The sequence below is a fragment of the Dermacentor silvarum genome, chromosome 4, assembly GCF_013339745.2.
Source record: "Dermacentor silvarum isolate Dsil-2018 chromosome 4, BIME_Dsil_1.4, whole genome shotgun sequence".
NCBI classification, from domain to species: Eukaryota; Metazoa; Arthropoda; class Arachnida; order Ixodida; family Ixodidae; genus Dermacentor; species Dermacentor silvarum.
This window is the reverse complement of record NC_051157.2, coordinates 42,081,759-42,101,564: the sequence shown is the minus strand read 5'-3', so window position 1 is coordinate 42,101,564 and position 19,806 is coordinate 42,081,759. Positions and strand designations below refer to the sequence as shown.

Below are 19,806 nucleotides of genomic sequence, written 5' to 3'. Positions count from 1 at the left end.
CGCGACTTCAAATATGGTGAGAACTATCGTAAAATTTTACACATACTATAAAATCTTCTGAAATTTTGGCACATAAATTTGCGGGCACCACAGTTTTTGGGGGGTTTAAATGTTTCTTGATCTTATATGGGACCAAGAAGTGATTGTTTTTTATCCTTATTAAATGCAGATATAAATATATGTTTTTCTATTTGCAGCCCCAGAATTGCTTGGCTTATTATACAAAGAATTTTCATTGGTTTCGCAAGGCTGTGGCTTAAAATTAAATTCTGGGGTTTTACATGCCAAAATCAATGATTATGAGGCACGCTGTAGTGAGGGGCTCCAGAATAATTTTGACCGTCTGGGATTCTTTAATGTGCGCCCAATGCACAGTACAAAGAACATTTCTGCATTTTGCTTTCCATCGAAATGCGGCTGCCGTGGCTGGGAGTTGAGCCCATGACCTTGTACTTACAGCACAATGCCATAGCCGTTAAGCCGCCACGGCAGATAAGGTTGTGGCTTAGAGACAACCTGAGGATCGCTGAACAAGCATCTTGATAATTTTTGTATTTTATTAAACACACTTTTTCCGGTCATTTTTTAAACTTGTATTTGTGTCCTGCTTACTGAACAGTTTGCACACTTCATTGTAAAGCTTTTATAACAATGGTGCTGTCCTGTTCAACAGTGAAGCCATGGGCATATGCTATTAGCAAGTGTCGTCTGTTCCAAAAATTAGTGCCATAATAGCATTCAGAGGAACTCCTTAACACTGCATGCACCAGGAAATATATACAGGTACATATACACAGCAAAAATCCACTTAAAATGCATAGTTTCTACTTCATCTTGCACATTGTCTTGCGTGGCTCCGTATTGTTGATGAGTTTGTGAATAGTGAAAATTATCCCTCATCATGTGAAGCTAGATCGTGGCAGTTAATAATAGCTTGCCCTGTTATGTGCTTATGTAATCGCAAATAGGACCACATGCTAATGTCATCAGGCACACAAAATATAATCAGAATAGTAAGCTACAGCACACTGGTCATTGATGCTAGTGCCACCATGCTTTGAGATGTTATGTCTTTGGCATTGAGCAGCTGCACCTTCACACCTCTGACGCCTCCAACCAGCAGCGTTGCAGTCTCAAAGTTGATGAGGCACTGCATAAACATTTAAAGAAATGTATATGTCAAAGACAGCATTGGATGAGACAGATGAAAAAAAAATGCAGTAACGTTAGCAACATGCTGAGCGACATGTTCTAGCCTTGACGAAGTAATGGATTGACTCAAGCCAGACTGCTGAAGACAGCATTTGACACGTGTGAAATTCCACAGGCAGGCTTCCCTACGTTGCAACCTGTTACACTGGCTCAGTGGTCGTGGGGTTCTTCTGCTGTTGAGAACAATGTTCAGCATTCAATTCCTGGCCACATTTTGATGGGTGTAGAATGCAAAAGTGCACACTGATTATCAGTACTGATGGCCTTCAAGCATTTTGCAGAAGTATTTCTGGAAATGAGCCATATACTTCTCCAGGTTGCAGCTTATCCTGCATTGCTTTCTCGATACTGACTACGCTCGTAAAGTGAAGGTCATGTAGTACATCCTATGAATGTTATAAACTGTTCCCAAAGTTGCCCTACTTTTGCCCTGATTGGCCTCATGACCAGTATTGTTTAAGAGGTATTTTGCTGTCCCGGGCAAAGTCAAATTATTGCGTACCTGTCTATTCTTCCGCAAAATTTAGGCACAAAGTTTATTGAAAATATTAGCGTCACAATGTAAGGCACTAATAACTTTAACGGATAGCATTAGCACGAAGGTTTCTGGGTACCCCTTTATTGTTCGGTATGCGCACGTGCACATCACGCGCGAGCTGCGCCTGCTTTCTTCATCCAGTCAGTGCACACTGGATCCGCTATCCTAATTAATCGCTTCATGCAAGTCCGCCTCTGAAACATATATGCGCTCGCGTAGGCTTGCACGTGGGACGTTGCGGCCGGACGCTTCACCTCCAACAGCAATATGCTTGAGTGATATGACACTCGGCCTTGACGTCGTTACTACAATCAAATTATTATTTTTATTCTGGCGAGCAGATGAAAGTTTTAGTGAATGTGGTACTAGTCCGAATTCCCAGGATTCATTGACAATTGTTAAGAGCCGTTCTTGAGCTTCATTGCTGAGGTTTCGAAGTTCGTGCCAATTCACTCCATCATGCCCGGGAGCTGACTTCGTTTTGCCTTGTGCAAGGGCCGCTGCGAGTTCACTCACCGTAAAGGGCGTATCTAGCTCCTCTTTCGCGGTGTCTATCGAACCATTAAGTAGATGTCATCGGGAGTTGATTCTGCTTAATTTTTTATGTATGTATAACTCGCACCTTTATCCTCGAAATGGGCGTTTTGCATTAAGAAACACCCTTATCGATGGTGGAATTAGCAACATTACACGCTTTGCAACGTTAGATTTCCATGGGTGTAATTTAAAAAAATACACCCTTCAGTAGAATTAAATGCGTTTTTTTTTTTTAATTTTTTAAAGGCCGTTGACTCTCACATAGTAAAACATATCGGTATTACGGCTGGCCTCTCTTCCTTCCCTGCACGATATCTATCTTCTTACTGAATCTTTACTAGATAAAACTATATCAACATCAAAAACATTTTGCGACCAAATTTGCATTTGGTGCGAACTCGAATTGATAAAAATCACCACTTCATAATATGTTAACAACATGAACAGCGCACACTAGACAGCACGTGACAAAAAGCAGCAGGTACTAATATATGAAGTGACACAAGTTGCAGCCCACTTTGCGAGGCTAGTAACATGTAAGACCCGTCCAATTGGTATACCTTAGCCGTGCATTGGAGGACACCAACAGGGACGGCGAGCACCTGTGTATTTTGCATAAGTACACGGTCACCTGCGGACATTTACGAAATCTTCTTTGCACACTTCCGGGTATTGGTGTGCAACTTATGTATAATTATTAATTCAGTATAATCTCAAAGCGGAGATTGGCAGAAATAATTCTGGAACGCCGTTGTAAAACACCTCAGCACACTTACACCCTTGTAAGGTGTAACCTGCGAAATAGACCTTTCGCACACCCTTCAATGCTTTAAGGGTGCAGTATGGATCTTCAGAATTTCGACCTCTTTGTAAAACTCGTAGATAAGAATGTGTCAAGGGCGCACTGAACGGTATTCTATCTTTAAGGGTGTAAAATATTTACATTTCGAAAAAGTTTACACCCTGTGTGGGGGATCTTGTTCCCATACAATAATCATCTGTCATGCTTGAACTTCTTTTCTTGAAATCTCTCTTGATAACATCGCCCATAAGATGTGCCTCCTAATACCCGAAATGTTAACTTTGTGGCATGCTGAGTTTTTTCAAGACATTAGGGAAACTTACTACATGGGTCGTAATTATACGTTTGCAGAGCTCTGGAACGCGTGAAGCTTTCTACCAAAGGCTGTAATTAACTCACGCAGTTTAAACTTTGACCGAACATCAATCACAACGTGATCCATATTTCAATGAAATATAAATAACGTGCCTCGTTTAGCTCACCAAAATCTCATAGTTTGGGCAAAGTAATGAATGCGATAGCAACATGTTCGAATATTACATGTAGTGTAAAAGACTCCTAGCTGTAGTGGCAGTATGAATTGAGGTAAACGTAAACTGGGCTAAGTAAAAACGAGCTGTTGCGATAAAGCGTTCTCTGCTTGAATCCTGCCATCGGAAAATTTCATTTATGTTTATAATTCAAGTCAGCGTCTTTCTTAGCGACTTTACCATCACTTTTCTGTATCGGGTATGTTTCAAACCTCTTTTCTTGGCCTATCCCGGAGGTAGAGCACAGCCGCGTCAATGAAATTACATCATTTCCAGGTTTGAGCTCTGTTGTTGTTTCGCACTTTAATATTTAAGTCTGAGAAGATTTAAGACAAAGGACATGCGCTGTGGGTGTTTTGTTTCATGACATTTGTTTGCGGGCTCTCATTCTCAAAATTCTGAGCAATAATTTTGTCAAGAATGTAAGAGCTGGTATGAGCAACTTTTGTGATAGAATGGTGTGGCAATACAACCTGCATATACAGCGTGTCATATAGCATGGCGTGGCATATAGCATACGTATACCTATAAATACAGGGTGTTTCATTTTAGCTGCACCAAATTTTTTAAAAATTGCCTGTGGCAGATAGCACAGTTATAATCCTTGATCTAAACTACTCGACGAGGCGGCCTTTACTTCCACGAGAAATCCAAACGCCTAATTTAATAATTGACATAACTACGCTAATTAACTTTTTAATTATCTTACGGCACATCTTTCAATCTACGAACTATAGCCGCTGAGTTCGCAAGGCGTATCCACTTGGAACGAATTCTCAGGACTGAAACAGTTTCGCGATAATAATTTTCAAAGTATCCGACGAAACGCATGCAAAAAAACAGCGTTTTCCTCAAAAAGTTAACTGGAACGCTCATGCATTTCGCCGGACACTTTGAAAATTAATATCTCGAAACTGGTTCAGTCCTGAGAATTCGTTCCAAGTGGATACGCCTTGCGAACTCAGCGGCTATAGTTCGTAGATTGAAAGATGTGCCGTAAAATAATTAATTAAAAAGTTAATTAGTGTAATTATTTTAATTATTCAATTAAGCGTTTTGATTTCTCGTGGAAGTAATGGCCGCATCGTCGAGTAGTTTAGATCAAGGATTATAACTGTGCTATCTGCCACACGCAATTTTTAAAAAATTGGTGCAGCTAAAATGAAACACCCTGTATATAGGGAACCTCTCGGTGACGATGGTGGCGAAAATTCGCTTGAAGTGTCTATATAATTACTATCGCAATAGAAATAATGTGAAAATCAACTATGCGCCTCGTATAACGCATGCAAATAGGAAGAAAACGAGAATGCAGTAATTATTTCTAGGCGCATAATTAACGTACATACTTGGAACTTTCGTCACGCACCAGCCAGAATATCGCCACCATTCTTCCCAAATATGAAATTGCTATCAGTTTTGGTTCTCCCACAGCAGCGGGGAAGATTGTTTCCTAAGCGCCTCTAAACAGGAAGAAAACGAACGTATAGCAATCTTCATTTAGCACTTAATTAACCCTACCACTTCAAAGGAATGCTACAGAAATCCTGAGAATTGCATACTAATGCGTAAGCATTCTTTGGATCAGCTGTTAATTCGATATTGCGTGCTTGTTTTTCCTAGCTTATGCATGTATACCCATCGCGTAATCAGTTATTCTTATTTTTATACTCAGCAGCCCTACAGTAGGCTTCTCTGCAAACACATCCCTAATGCGGGAAAGTAAGTTTTCAAGGCGGCCTGACGAGAGCGGTTTTCTCTCTGATCAATCCTTTTTTTCGTCTTGTTTTCAATTGTTCCTTATCGCTTATAAAGCAACCAATCATCTACATTTACACTATTATAACGATTAAATGTCTTCGCAATTACGAATTTTGTGCAGATACAAGGCATTACACTTTTCGCGTTACAGACAGATATTGCTGGGGTACTCACCAAAGAATACTTATGCGTTATTACGCATCGCCTGCATTTGCCTACACTGCCTGCAAACCTGCCTGCATCGATCATAGTAATAAGGTAGGTATCAGTCTAATTTACCTGTACTAATTTATTCCACAGACTTCGGAGTATTGGAAATGCCTTCCTGAATCAATCACCTCCTTGCTAGTTTTAGGAAATTATTAGCTAACATTGTATAACCAGGAATTCTTGTTACTGTAATTATTAATGCTACCACTCCCCTTTGTAACGCTTTCGAGCCTGCAATGTCAGAGTTTCGCCCGAAAGGCGAAGCACTGACAGCGATAGCAAAGTAATAAACAAGTGTACGAAGGAAGGTCTTACAGGCTACATAAATTGCAGTAAAAATTCGCTTACTAATTTAACAAGCTTGGTTTCTGGGCGATCGGCCTCTTACCTGAGCAAAGGTATGTTTAGTCTGGCCTTACATCTCATCAGCCCAGAAAGCCACGCCAGCTGTTCTGCAGTACGCGAAGGCGACTGACTTGAGTGCCCGACTATAGGTACGCGGCACCTTGCTTATTGCGTGTGAATGAGCTAGACTTTGTTCTATCTCTCTCTCTCTCTCTTTATTTCACTCCCCCTCCCCGCGCGTACGGTAGCAAACTGAGCAAAATACATCCCTCCCTTCTATATCTCTCTTTCTATGGTATGTGTAACGCGCGCACAGACGAACATCAATAGATCTCACTCGATGACCACGCGCACTCGCTGTCACAGCGCTGGTGTGATGAAGAGCGCCGCGGTAGCGAGCAGCGCGCGATTGCCCAAAAACACCAAGAACGAACGTCTCGTGCTCCGCTCGCTTCACCATTTCAACTGTTCCGCGTCTCCAAAACTTAGATAACGCGACCTCCAGCATATAGGCGCGCGGACAGACAGCGCGCATGAAGCCACATGCAGCCATTTCGGCTCACCCTTACATCTTCCCCCTCCACCCTGAAACCCGCAGCAGATGAGTTGCAACTTACGGCGCGCGTGCCGCGTATGCGCTCGGCCGCGCGGGTAGCCTAGTTCGGGCTACAGGAGGAGACGCGCTCTCTCCCCTTCTAGCCCAGCCAAAGAATACCTGTAAAAGTAAAGATTGCTTTGATGCGCGCCGTCTTCGCGCGCGCCTTGTAGGAGGTCACGTGATCGAGCCCGCGCTGCCCCACGGAAAGCTTCTACTCTACTTCCACTGGTTTTCTATGGCAGCGCTAGAGCGCGTGTTGTCTCCTCTTTCGCCCCCGCCATGGCGGCATCTTCACCCTCTCCTCCCCTATCTTCTTTTCCCCGCTCTCCCCCTCCCCGTTGGCGCTGAGCCGTGCTTCCTCAAGGGCTGTAAAAGATAGCGCCAACCTTTCCCTTCTTCATAAAGAACGACCTCTCTCTCTCTAGCCCGGTCAGAAAATACCTCAAATCTGGCCCTGGGACAGCACGGGTTCGATCACGTGACCTCCTACAGAGAGTGATTGTGGAGGAGAAGAGGCGCTATTTTCTGCATCCTTTTAGGGAAAACGGCTCAGCGCCTCCTCTTACGTTGGGCGCGCGAGAACACGGCGCGAACCAGGCCACCATTCTTCTCCGCTCGCCCTCGCATGCCGACCCTTGCACCCGCAGCACATCCCGTGACCACCAACACGGCTCGCGGGCCGCTCATTCTCCTCGCACTTGCTTGATGTGGACGAGTTGGTGTAACATACTTGAAGAAAAAAAATCTGTTTTTATTTGGGATTGAAGGGGGGGGGGGGGGGGGAAGCACGACTGAGCACCGAATCATGGCGCTGGAGCAGAAAGGAGAAACGCGTGGCGACGTTCTACACCGAAGCGTAGTGCGACTATACGAGTATAGAAGCGCTCGCAAGAGTTATACGGTGTCCTGAAAGGACTAGATCATGCAACGAGTATATATGTACAGAAAATGGAAAGCGGAAGGGGGGGGGGGGGGGTATGCCTATGGGAAGTGTATTATGGGTGACGTGCTCCGAAAGTTTCAAGTGTGTCATTTTATGGCGATAGCAATTATATGGACACTCAAAAGCAGATTTCTGCCGTCGCCGTCGCCGTCGCCGTGAGGTTCCGTATGACGTCATTTGGAGATGAAATCGTCGCCGCGCGCCGAACGCTGTATGTGCGAGTGAAAGGGCGCGAGGGGCGCGTCTTTCACGGGGAGTGAACGCACGGCGGAGAACAAACGCGCGTTCTGCGCCGTGCTCGCTTAAGGGCTGCAGAAGTAGGCGTCTCTTTTCTCCTTTACAATCACCATATATGTAGAGCAAACGCGCCTTCTTCCGACGCGCGAGAGGCCGTGGGGGAGGGGGAGGGAAGGGAAGCGACGTTTAGCTGCGGCACCAAGTGCCTATTTATATCAGAGGCTCCGGCAACAGTCACCAACGCCGCACGCATTTTGAGCGAACGCGGGCAAAACGCCGATGGCGTCGACAACAGTTCTGCGTGTTGCCGATGCTGCTGCATGTCCAAGTTTATACAGCTGATAAAGCTAATATCATTACTCCGTATAGCTCTCTACAAGTTTGCTATCGCAATTGATGCTTCGCCTTTCAGGTGAAACTGCGACAACTTTTTAGTCATGAAAAATAATTATAGAATGCTCATTTTTTACCTGTTTTTATGCATCATACAAGACGCGTTGTTGCTTTCCCATAAATCCTCCTTGAACAACTAAACGACGCACGTTATTTATATTTTGTTGAAGTATGAACCATGTTGTTGGTGATCATAAGCTAAGTATAAAGTGTGTAGGTTAATATTGTCCTTGTAGAAAGTTACTTATAGACAAGCGTTCCAGAGCTCTGCAAGCGTTTATTACGAACCACGTAGCAAGTTTGCCCAATGTCCTGAAAGAAGTCTACGTGCCAGAAAATTGACATTTCGAGAAAGTAGGGGCGGGCAGCGTTTTATAGTTGGTGGTTCTTAATGAAACTGTTCGCTTCGTTGGAAATTGGGCATTGATTCTGCAAGTTCACAAAAGCTTGTCTGCTACATGAGTATGCGCTTGTGCCTGCGCGTGTGTGTACGTGTGTGCGTGCGTGTGTATATGCGCCTGTGTGTGTATGTGTACGTGAGTGTGTACATGTGCGCGTCTGTTTATGTACGTGTGCTCGTGCTTGTGTGTGCCTGTATGTGTACGGGTCGTGTGTGTACGTGAGTGCGTACATGTGTGCCAGCGTGTTCATGTGTGCCTGTGTGAGTGTACGTGCGCGCGTACATGTATGCCGGTGTGTGCGTGCGTCTGTTTAGGTACGTGTGCGCGTGCTTGTGTGTGTATGTTACACGTGTGTACGTGTTTGTGTAAATGCGTGTGTTTATCTGTACGTGTGTGTATGCGCTTGTGTGCGTGCGAGTGCGTGTGCGTATACGTGCGAGTGTTTGTGTACGTGTGTGTGCGTGCGAGGGTGTGTCGTGTGCGTGTGTGCATGCGATTGTGTGTTGGCAGTTACCAAGCCTCCTCTTGTAGTAAGGGCGATAGCTTCTTTGTTAATACAAAGCGTAATTTCCTAATACAGCTTAACTTCATATTCATCACTTAGTGTCATTATAAGGCGAGTCCCGGTAGTGAAATCTGCACATTCGCGGGATAGATTGACAAGGCCATTAAATGCGCGTGGCATATGCCTTAATTAGTACGTACGGTAAGGGTATGTAGGGAGGGCATTTCTAAACGACCAGCTGATCGATACACATATACGTAATATACTAGCACATAGACACTCCTACGATTCAGTAACCAGAAAGCCATATTGAGCCAGCGACGAAAGTGCTTTTCGCGCTCGATGATGCCTAAAATTCTATATGACCCACCAGTTCAGCTCGCCTTTATATAACATTGCAAGAAATCTTGATGGAGCATATTCACAGACTTTGGTGGTGTACCCGTAACTTTTTTTTTCTTTCTGTTTTGTCTTCTTTTTGACGATGCTTCGCCTCAAGAATACCAACTGTCAATGCAGACACAGCTGTGTGGTGGGCGTAAATATACTTACCTGCGATCTTCTCAAGAAGTCTATTCCAAGGCTGACTTCTGGAAAAGGTTCTTCTACTGCAAAATAAAAAAAAGAAATGCGGGAAACAATTAAGACAAAGTTTCGTTCTTCCACCATGTCATTCAATTCGCACTTTCTAGATGCGCTTGCGCAGATGCGCGGAGGTTTTCAGAAGCCGTATAGTGGTTATAGGTTTCCGCACAATCTAGCGTTTTACGGAGTGGCGGCAAATAATCAAAGGGCAAAGACTAGCCGCGTGTACATTGCGCCACAACGCAAAAGTCATGAAAGTCGGTGAAGATAAGCCTGCACAATTTTCTGAAGGTTAAGTTGTGCGCGATAGAGCTGCAGATTGTAAAGAATGTGAGTGACGAAATATACTTGTGCAGCGAATATTTCCAGAAAGAAGATTTCTTCCGGGGCAAAAACACTAACCGTCTGGTTAGTGGTTTGAATTTTGGGCCGCATTCAATGTTCCTACTTCGTTTCATTTCTTTTTTTTTTTTTCGAGTTAATTGTCATATACTGTCGATAAAGAGTCCAAATTTTGCTGAATTCGGCTGAAGAGGAATGCTTTTCGTACAGAAATGTACAACTTAGCCGAAAAAGCTTTATTAAAAAAATTCAAAATGTTGATCTTAAGAGGAAGCTTTAGCTCGGGCTCAACTCCAACGCGGCCTATTCAAATACATGTAAAATGCAGAAACGCTTTTCTGAGATAACCCCTGGACCGAATTTAATGAAATTTGCTGCATTTGAGAGAGAAAGATAAACTCTATGATTGTCGAAAGCGCAATTTCGATTTATGACCTGGATTCTGTTAAAAGAAATTTCAAAAATTCGAAAGTTGGAGAGACATAGAAGCACAAAGTTTAAAAATTAATAGCTCTGCATCAAAAACAGATATCGCGGTTTTCTCAACGGCATCCATTAGACCATTCAAAGCGGACAAATTCTATATGTCAATTTATATCTTACGTGAATTTGTTACGTTGTGTACAAGGGTTCTGCAAAAGCTGTATTTCCATATTACTATTTTTTTTAGGTTAACGTGTGACATATCAATTTTGTCCACTTTAGATGTGCTATTAGAAGCAATTCACAGAATTGTGATATCATTTTCATTGCTGAGTTACAGAGTTGTAAACTTTAAAGTTTCGTTTTCTGCAAATTTGCGATTTTTGCTAATTTTTAACAGAAAATTGACGACATAAATAAAACATTAGAAACAACCAGTCATTAGATTTTACGTTTCTTTTTTAAATGCAACAAACCTCGTCAAATTCAGTGCAGTGGTTACAGAAAAAAACGAATTCTCATTTTGCTTGTATTTAGACAGGAGCACCCGAGCTCCTGTCTCTCAAAGCTTCCTCTTAAAGCGACACTCTTTCCAAACATCGCCCTACAGCAACTAAAAGTTTAGTGAATTCGATTGCTGTTAGCTTTTAACTTTAGGATCCTTAGGAAGCATCGCACAACTAAAGTGACGCAGTGAAATGTGTCCCTCATCGCAGTGGCGCACCGAGGGGGGGGGGGGGGGGGATTCGGGGGTTGTAACCCCCCCCCCCCTGAGGCCGACCTAACCCCCCCCCCCCTTTTGTTTAACCCCTTTTCTTTCCTCAAACTTCAACCTTTATCATATGCGACGATCTTTTTACAGCGCTGGTTATTTTCAAGCAAAGAGACTGAATTGTACTCGTGGTCTCCTTAATTCTACCACATATAACGTGACTGGCGTTAAACGCAGCCTCAAGTTCTACGAGGCACCTTTGCGTTCCTTTAGAAAGGCGAAGGAATGTACTGAGTGACACTAAATAAGGCTCGCGCAAGCCGTCTGCTTCTCGAGACGCGCTTGTTTTATGGACATCTTCACCGCCTCTTCAGATGTCTACAACGCACATCACTAGCTATGGGACTTGACTTTGGTGTTATGGTGCTTCGCTGCACACACAATGCTCACTCTCCTCCTCTTTTCCTCTTTTTATTCCCCCTTTCCCTTACCCCATGTGTAGGATAGCAAACCGGACGTTCGTCTGGTTGACCTCCCTGCCTTTCCTCTCTTCGCTTTCTCTCTCTTTCCTCTCACCGCCTCTATGCCCGCCAAAGCGAATCGCGCGACCAACTTTCGCCAAGAGCCGAATAAAAGTTCAAGCACTCACTCCCTCACTCACTCACTCACTCACTCACTCACTCACTCACTCACTCACTCACTCACTCACTCACTCACTCACTCACTCACTCACTCACTCACTCACTCACTCACTCACTCACTCGCCTTTCATTACTGCGTGACCTTTTCTGGCTTATTAAGCCTCTTATCACACACAAAAAAGTCGCAGTTTCGCCCGAAAGGCGAAGCATCGATTGCGATAGCAAATTAGTAGACAGCTATACGAAGTAAAGATAGTAGCTTTATCGGCCGTATAAACTTGTAAACATATAGGCATACTAACTAAATTAACAAGCGTGGTGTCACGCGCGCACAAGCAAACTTGAACGCATCTCACTCGATGACCGCGGAAACTCGCTGTCAAAACGCTGTAGTGAGTAATAAGCGCGGCAGCAGCAACGAGCGAACTTACCTTCGTCGCGCCGCTCGCATCAGCGCTAACTAAGCCGCGAAACACAGGGCAGGGTGCAAGTACTCTGCTCCCACCGCAGAGGGCTTTCAAGACACAGCCGCCCGGGCGGGAGCGCGCGGTGGTGTACGCGGGCTTTATACGCTGCCTTCCCCCTCCCTACTCTCCCCCCGGATCCTTGCGGCCCAGCGGGCGCGCGCGTTCTCTTGGGCGGCGCAAAGTAAAACGCCCCCCCCCCCCCTCCTTACCCTCCCTCCGGAGCGTTGCACGCGACTGGAAGACAGCGCGCTTCCTTCCCGCTTCGTTCGCTTGCGTGCGCTAGATTGAGCCGCGATCACCAGCTCACCCTCGCACGCTTTCACTCGCACATAGAGCATACGGCGCGCGGCAACGATTTTATCGCCCGTATACTTTATACGGCACCTCACGGCGACGCCGACGGCAGAAATGCGCCTGGAGTGTCGCAATAAAATGGACGCTTTGCTGTTGCAGAAGCGTCATTTAATGACAAAACTTATTCATACCATACCATAGCAATATCATATTCTTATTTCGTGTGCTGCCGTGTTCGGATCCCGTCAGAGACAAAGAAAGCAAGACTAACCCACGGCGAACTCGTATACTTGCTTCCAGGAGCCGAATTCCAAGTCCACATATTTCACGCAGCCTCGTACCGGCGTCCTGAGATTGAACAGGTGTTGGTGCAGGGCACTGGACTCCTGTGGACTCGGCTTCCAAGCCATCACCTGATCGTCCAGCCTTCGAGGAAGAACAAATCAGAACCACTCAGTCTGCGGGCGGTACTTCCACCTTTGCGTGACATGCGTGCAATGGATCTGCGTCTTCATGCAAACTGCTTTAAAAGAAGAACTTTGTGTTTATCGTTGCCTTACGTTGCCTTATCATCGTCCAATTTTCACAACAAGGTCACCATAACTTCTTTGTCCGAGGGAAAAAAAAGGAGAGGCAGGGAGGTTAACCAGGCTGCACCTCAAGTTTGCTACCAGGTGCAATCTGGTATAGCTACTGGTAGCACCTTGTACCAGGGAAGTGGGAAGCGGGAAGAAAGGGAAAACGGAAAAGGAGAAGTATAGGGACAAGAAGCGACGCGCACGCACACTGATAACAGCGCAATCACAGTCGCAGAGCGTCATCGTCTTTAGGAAGTACAGCAGGGCTCCGGTAGCTTTATGTGCCGATGATAGTCGAGTGAATGATCTTAATATTTTTTATGTGCCCAACCTCATTCAATGGTGAATTGAAGTGACACCTGTCACTGTGTGTCGAGAGAAACAACCAGTGAAAAACACGCGTCTCCGAACATTACCGCCTATAGTACGTCACGTGTGCTCACCAAACTTTCGGTTGCACGAAACCTGTAAGAATAAGGAGGGAAGAGAATGGTGCGATGGCCAGACAGAGATGATAAGTGGTTCTTGAGGGAAAGGGAAAGGTTGGCGCTATCTTCTGCAGCCCTTGAGGGAGCACGCGGCCAGACAGAGACCTCGATAACATTTGAAGGCAGAGCAGCGAAGATAAGCGAACGCCTTTTTTTTCGGCAACACACTATATTAACGGCGGTCGATGCCGTGCGCTGCAGGTGTTAATTAGAAGCGCTTAATATATTTCTTAAAGAAACTTCGTGGCACGCGCTGCGTTAGAGGAGAGTGCGCATACCTGAGACGGCGCACAGTGTGTTCCGACATGGTCGAGAACGGACAGGACGTGTTCAGCAGAGCACACACGGTGAAACCATTGCACTGAAATATACAAATGAACAGCCATACACGAAAGATCACTAATCAAGTGTGATAGTAGCCATTATTCTACACACACGCGCAACGGTTTTAGGAGGAGGAGGCTTAGCTCAGGCCAAACTCCCACAATTGCATTATTCATATACAGATGAAACGTAGAGATGTTCTCATTACACAACCGCTCAACTGATTTTAATGAAATTTGCTGCGTTTAAAAGATGAAGCTGAATTATACCGACTGTGTGAGGCAGAGATTTCATTTAATGTCTCGTATACGTTTTACAAACAAATGTCGCAGCTCTACCCGAAAGGCGAAGCATCAATTGCGATAGCAAATTAGTAGCTATACGGAGTAAGGATAGCAGTTTTATCAACTGTATAAATTTGGACATGCAGCAGCACCAGCACCGCGCAGAACTGTTGTCGACGCCGTCGGCGTTTTGCCCGCGTTCGCACCGAACGCGCGCGGCGTTGGTGACTGTTGTTCTCGCATGTTCTCGCTGCCTCTGGGGGCAGCTCGGAGGTTTTCGACGAGATCAGAACGGGACACTCGTCGAGCAGCGTCGGAAGTCTTTACCGCCTTCTTGCCTCGCAACGTTTTTATATAAATACGCATTTGATGCCACAGCTAAACGTCGCCTCCCCTCCCTTCCTCCCACGGCCTTTCGCGCGACGGAAGAAGTCGCGTTTGCTCTCCGCCGTGCGTTCGCTCCCCGTGAAAGCGCGCGTCCCTCGCGCACATACAGCATACGGCGCGCGGCGACGATTTCATCGCCGTTGGCCTCTATACGGAACCTCACAGCAACGGCGACGGCAGAAATCCGCTTGGAGTGTCCATGTAATTGCTATCGTAATAAATATTGCCTGGAATCGGTAAAAATATTAAAGCACGAGTTTTACAAATCCGTAATTATGCACCAAAGACGGTTATCGTCATAATGTGAACTGCTTTTGCGAGGGCATTCGACAAATATATTGTATGAATTTACAAATGTATTGCTCTAATTAACGTGAAAGTGTTACAGCGTTCACGAGAATTTCGCACAAATCCTTTAGCACAAGTTATTGGTAATTAAAAATGTTGTCCGCTTCAGATGCCCCATAGGTACAGCTTATAAAATTGTGATGTTTTTTTTTATAATGCTTATCATTGTTGAGCTATAGAGCTATAAACCTGATGCTTCGTTTTACTTTTCTATGTTTGTGTTAATTTTCGGTCTTTAACATTTATGTAAAAAGCAAATATGATGACCTAAACAAAAAATTCCCACATATCCCAAGAACATGTGAGAACCGGTGTTAAGCGAAGATTTTATTGATGGTTGCGCAAATATTAAAGCAAATATTACGTAAACGCCTATCTTTTATCACTCATCGAGTCAATTATATCATGCGTGCGACTTTACCTCGCAGTTCACCATGGGCGGCACGTGCATTCTCTTGAGAGATGCGTTCTCGTCGAGTGGGGGCCCATCGACGCTGTTAATCAGCCGCGGAGGGAGTCCGTTTGCTTGGCCGGATAATCCGCTTGCTGCTCGGTCCTGAAATCAAAGCTTGCGTCATTGAAAGATGTATATGCATTTGTTTATGTGGAGCTTGTCACAAAAACAATTTGGCAGTTTCGCCCGAAGGAAGAAGCATATTGACAGCGGTAGCAAGGTTTCGAGTTGTGCTTTGACTCCTAGGGCGGTGCTCTATAGCTAGGTGGGTGCGACATGTTGGCGCGACGCAGCACGCAGGGCAACTCCTGCAAACAGGAACAGCGCCCACGGCTGCTACCAGGCGTCTCACAACGCTGGTGTAATGAGGACCGCCGACGGATGGCGCTGCAGATGGCGCACATCTAACGCACATCGATGGTGCAACCGTCAGCGTTAGCCGGCGCTGAGTGAAGTATAGGATAACGTTAGCTTGATGGTTAACGTTCGTTCCGCTCAGAGCAGTACGTACACACAGCAGGTCAGCAGGAACGCTAGAGTGCCTATATAGTACGGGTGAGCACAACGCTCCCTTGGCATGGCCGCCTAGGCGATTGAGCGTGGCGTTGGCGGGGCGTCGGACTTCGCTTCATCGTTGTTGCAGCCTGATGTTGCAGCTAAAGTCCCTAGATTTTCTTATCTTTAAAAAAAAACAAATAATGTCTACAGACTTTAGTTGCAGCCAAACGCGCTTCGCGTTCTCTGGATCCGAGGTCGTCTAACCGTCCGCGCGCGCCAGCCGCGCGCTTGCGCCGTCGAGCGGGACAACATGACAATTGCGGCGCCGACGGCATTTTTGCGCCTCGAGTGTATACGCATATTTGTAACCGCAATAAAACATCGATTATATGGGCGGAGTCATTTTCGAAACGGGACGGTGGCAGGCACCTGCTGGTTGCTTCTGCAAGTGGCGGCAGCAGATAAAGAAGGCCGAGCTCCGGTAATTCCATCCGGTCTTAGCAGATTAAGTCCACCCTATGCTACGCAACGTTATGCGAGTCTTGTTCAACGTTCCCAATCTCTTGCAATTTTTTCCTGCACTTATAATTATGCGCAGTGTCCCTTCGAAAAGACTTTGTTCAAGACCATCTATGTGCAAGAAAGGAACGCGCGAGTAACGCATCAACTGTGCAGCCTTTACCTGGTGGGGGCACGATAGCATGGTAGCGAAACAAGTTGTAGCCTTCCGCTGCTTACAACTACCGTTGGGGCAGAAGAGGAGAGATTGTATTGTACCTTTAGAGCTTGAAAATAACATGGTGACTTTCACAAACCGAACAAACAGAGATGATTACGCAGATCCCGGCATCTCAGGCACTCTGGGAATCTATGTTAACGCGATATGAGTGCAGGCGAGTGACTTCCGAGTGCAGTTGAACGTCTGAATTGCCAGATAAGGGAAATGGCCTTGCGCTAACTTCATTGACTGTATAAGGCGGATAACATTTTGTACCTATATGAAGCAAAGCGTGGCGTGGTATACCGGAAAAAAGTATCCTCCCACAGTATGCGATATCGGCGCACCCTGCAGTATATTAATAACGGGCAAAAACGCGAGCAAACAAATCTTTGTCTGTCATAGATAAATGCGTGTCTTTACAGATTAGACCACTGAGCTTTAAAAGAGAGAGAGAGAGGGAGATGTTTGCTTCCGATATAAATGCGATATGAACAGTTACGAGCGTGAGTGAGCTATATGGAACGATTGAGTGCCGCGTATTGTCGCGCTTCTTAGCGAAGATTTCGTGTTCGATCGGCAATGCGCATGCATTTTACTGTACAGCAATTGTATCATACGACGACTGCCGTGCAATAGAGGAACGGGGAAGGGGATAAACAGGAGTTAGCGTACGCAATGTAGCATATAATACGCGTGATACGCATGCAATGCATTACTAATACGAACCTGTAACGATTGCAGTACTGCGGACGCCTTGCGTTGCGCTCGTATGCGCTGTCGTTTGTATGCGGCCAGGCAGATGTCGAATTGATCGTCCGCGCTGTTCATCCTGCATTGCTGCCATCTGCTTCGTCTTCCATGTTGCGCGTTGAAAGCAATAACAACGAGCCTAAACTGCGTAGAGAAAAAAAAAATGTCGTAGAATGTATGCTAGCTACATTAGCGCTTCAGCGGCAACTGATGACTTTAGCCCATTCAAGGTTCTTAAAAGTAATGTATTCTGGGCATTTCGTGAAGAAAACGGCTTGCAAACAGCGACGTATAAAGAGTAGGGATATGCACACACTAGCACTGGTTGTTCGTTTCTTTGTTTCTTTCCTTCTTTCTTTCTTTCAACATGAAGTAAAAAACAGTAAACCTAGCCGAGTTACAGATCCTCCATAATTTTGAAGGTTATCTTTCCTCCGGGCGACAACGTCGTTGTGGTTCGAAATTAACGGCCTGCTCATCCCGTTCTGCGCACTGTTGAGAGATCTGAGTAAACGTCAAGTGTACATCCCCACACTACTCTTTTCTATTGTATTTTATTCCCCTTGCTCCCTTTCCCCAGCACAGGGTAGCCAGCCGGTCTTAGAACTGCCTAACCTCCCTGCCTTTCCGTCTATTCATCTCCTTCTCCTCCCACACTGCGATATGCGAAAGCATATCGCAGTGTGGAGTGCATATCGCAGTGTGTGGGAGCATATCGCAGTGTCGGCATATCGCAGTGTATCGCCATAAATGTTTCCCTGCCTGAGCTGAGGTGACGTTGTCGAGACCGTTCCACCTGTTGATCGCAATGCAAGAGGGGGCCACAACGAACAACGCGTCTCACTTTCGCTGGCTTCGCAGGAACGCAAACTGCACATCGATAGCCGCTAAGACAACCAGCCGAAGCTAAGACATTCCGACGTCTTTGTTTTGGGTGCCTGATAACGTACGAGAGTCACGTCCGGTCGTCAGTCATCGGTCAGCCATCACGTCCAGTATCGGACGCTCGCGCGTGACCGCGGCACGCCCAGGCAGGTGAAAGTGAAACAATCAAAACGTCGCTAAGGGAAACGGCTTTCACGTGTACCCATTTTGCGCTCCAATCACATATCCATCATATTAGCGAAGCGAGTAAAAAAAAAAAAAGAGGGGGGGGGGGGGGGAGGCTCCAAGACCCAGCTACGAAGGCTCTTTATTGGTTCCGACATCTTAAGAAGTACAAGTTTCAAGGTGCCGAGCCTTTAAGGAAGAAAAATCTGCGCGAATAAAATGCGAATAGAAAGACACGTACCTGCGTCCCTCTTTCCTGGAAGCGCCGACACCGACGCTTGGCGATTCGCTCTGCTGGTCGTCAGGGAAACATTTGGAGGGAAAGTTAAAAAAGAAAAACGGGGGAAGGGGAGGAACAGAGAGAGAGAGAGGGGGGACGGGCGGTGGAGGAGGGAATCAACGCTTGCCAGACGCGACATGCGTACCTTCCCCCACAAACACGGGAGCGTTGCAGCCATAACAATCAAGCGCCCTTGTTGTAATAACTCGCGATCGACCCACGCATGACAGCGGGAAGGAGGCACGGCGTATACGCGGCCACGGCACGCCATGGCGCCGTGTCATACTTGGCCTGCGACGAGTCGTCGGGCGCCTCTTTCGCCGCTTCGATCCTACTATCGCTGTGTCACTCGGCACGTGGCATCAGGACCACTTGTGAAAAGAAGGCGACCGCCCAACCCACGGCAATCAATTCGAAGCCATAATACTTTTTTGCGGACTAGTTGGTTCATACCTGAAATATAAACGTGGTGCGCAAGATGCACGAGAAAAGAAAGAAGAGGACAGGACAGAGCGCAATTTCTTTTTTTTTTTTCTCTGTTCTGTACCCTTCTTTCTTTTCTTGGGCATCTTGCGCAGCACGTTTATACTTCAAGATTCGAAGCCGACGGCCAATGATCAGCCATGAGTCTCGTGCTTCAGCGGTCTACACGCTGTTTTTTTTTTTTTTTCATTCTTTTTTTTTAATTATCTGTGCCTACTTTTGTTCGTACGTTATCCGGTTTGCTGCGATAAAGATAATGCGTTCTGCACAAGTTCGGCGACCGGTGATCTCCACAACCTTCTACGACCACATCGAGAGGAAAAAACGGCGTCGAACAGCGACACACGAAAGGGATAGCAGGCACAACACGAGAAGCTGGTTGTTCTCGCCTTTGTGTGTCGCCATTTCAAATGCGACTTGCGATCATAAACAAAGAAAATCAAAGAAACCAATACAGTCATTAGGTCATTACTTGGTTACTGCAACCGCTATTATATTCTACGATGTGTGTTTCTGTACGCTTACTAAGGTCGAAAGAGACCAATTTCTCTTATTTAATATCTAAGCTGCTTGCTTTAACCTTGCAGATATCTAGTGCATTCAAAACGCTCCAGATTTATTTATTTATTTATTTATTTATTTATTTATTTATTTATTTATTTATTTATTTATTTATTTATTTATT

General features: G+C 45.7%; 1 protein-coding gene across 1 annotated transcript; it reads right to left on the bottom strand.

Moving 5' to 3' along the window:
• Nucleotides 1-440: 440 nt before the first annotated feature.
• Nucleotides 441-17,960, bottom strand: LOC119448573 (uncharacterized). The gene is made up of 6 exons (XM_037711806.2): nt 17,285-17,960; nt 15,307-15,441; nt 13,821-13,903; nt 12,748-12,902; nt 9,565-9,620; nt 441-1,150 (listed from the first exon to the last, which is right to left on the bottom strand). The coding sequence occupies exons 1-6, from the start codon at nt 17,384-17,386 to the stop codon at nt 1,019-1,021; spliced, it is 663 nt and encodes a 220-aa protein (XP_037567734.1). The 5' UTR covers nt 17,387-17,960; the 3' UTR covers nt 441-1,018.
• Nucleotides 17,961-19,806: the final 1,846 nt, after the last annotated feature.

Excerpts from the sequence above, each read along its gene's own strand:
- LOC119448573 (XM_037711806.2), bottom strand. The coding sequence starts at position 17,386 with ATGAACAGCGCGGACGATCAATTCGACATCTGCCTGGCCGCATACAAA. Across the intron at positions 13,904-15,306 it reads CGCCCATGGTGAACTGCGAG|TGCAATGGTTTCACCGTGTG; the intron begins GTAAAGTCGCAC and ends TGTATATTTCAG. Across the intron at positions 9,621-12,747 it reads AGTATACGAGTTCGCCGTGG|TAGAAGAACCTTTTCCAGAA; the intron begins GTTAGTCTTGCT and ends TTTATTTTGCAG.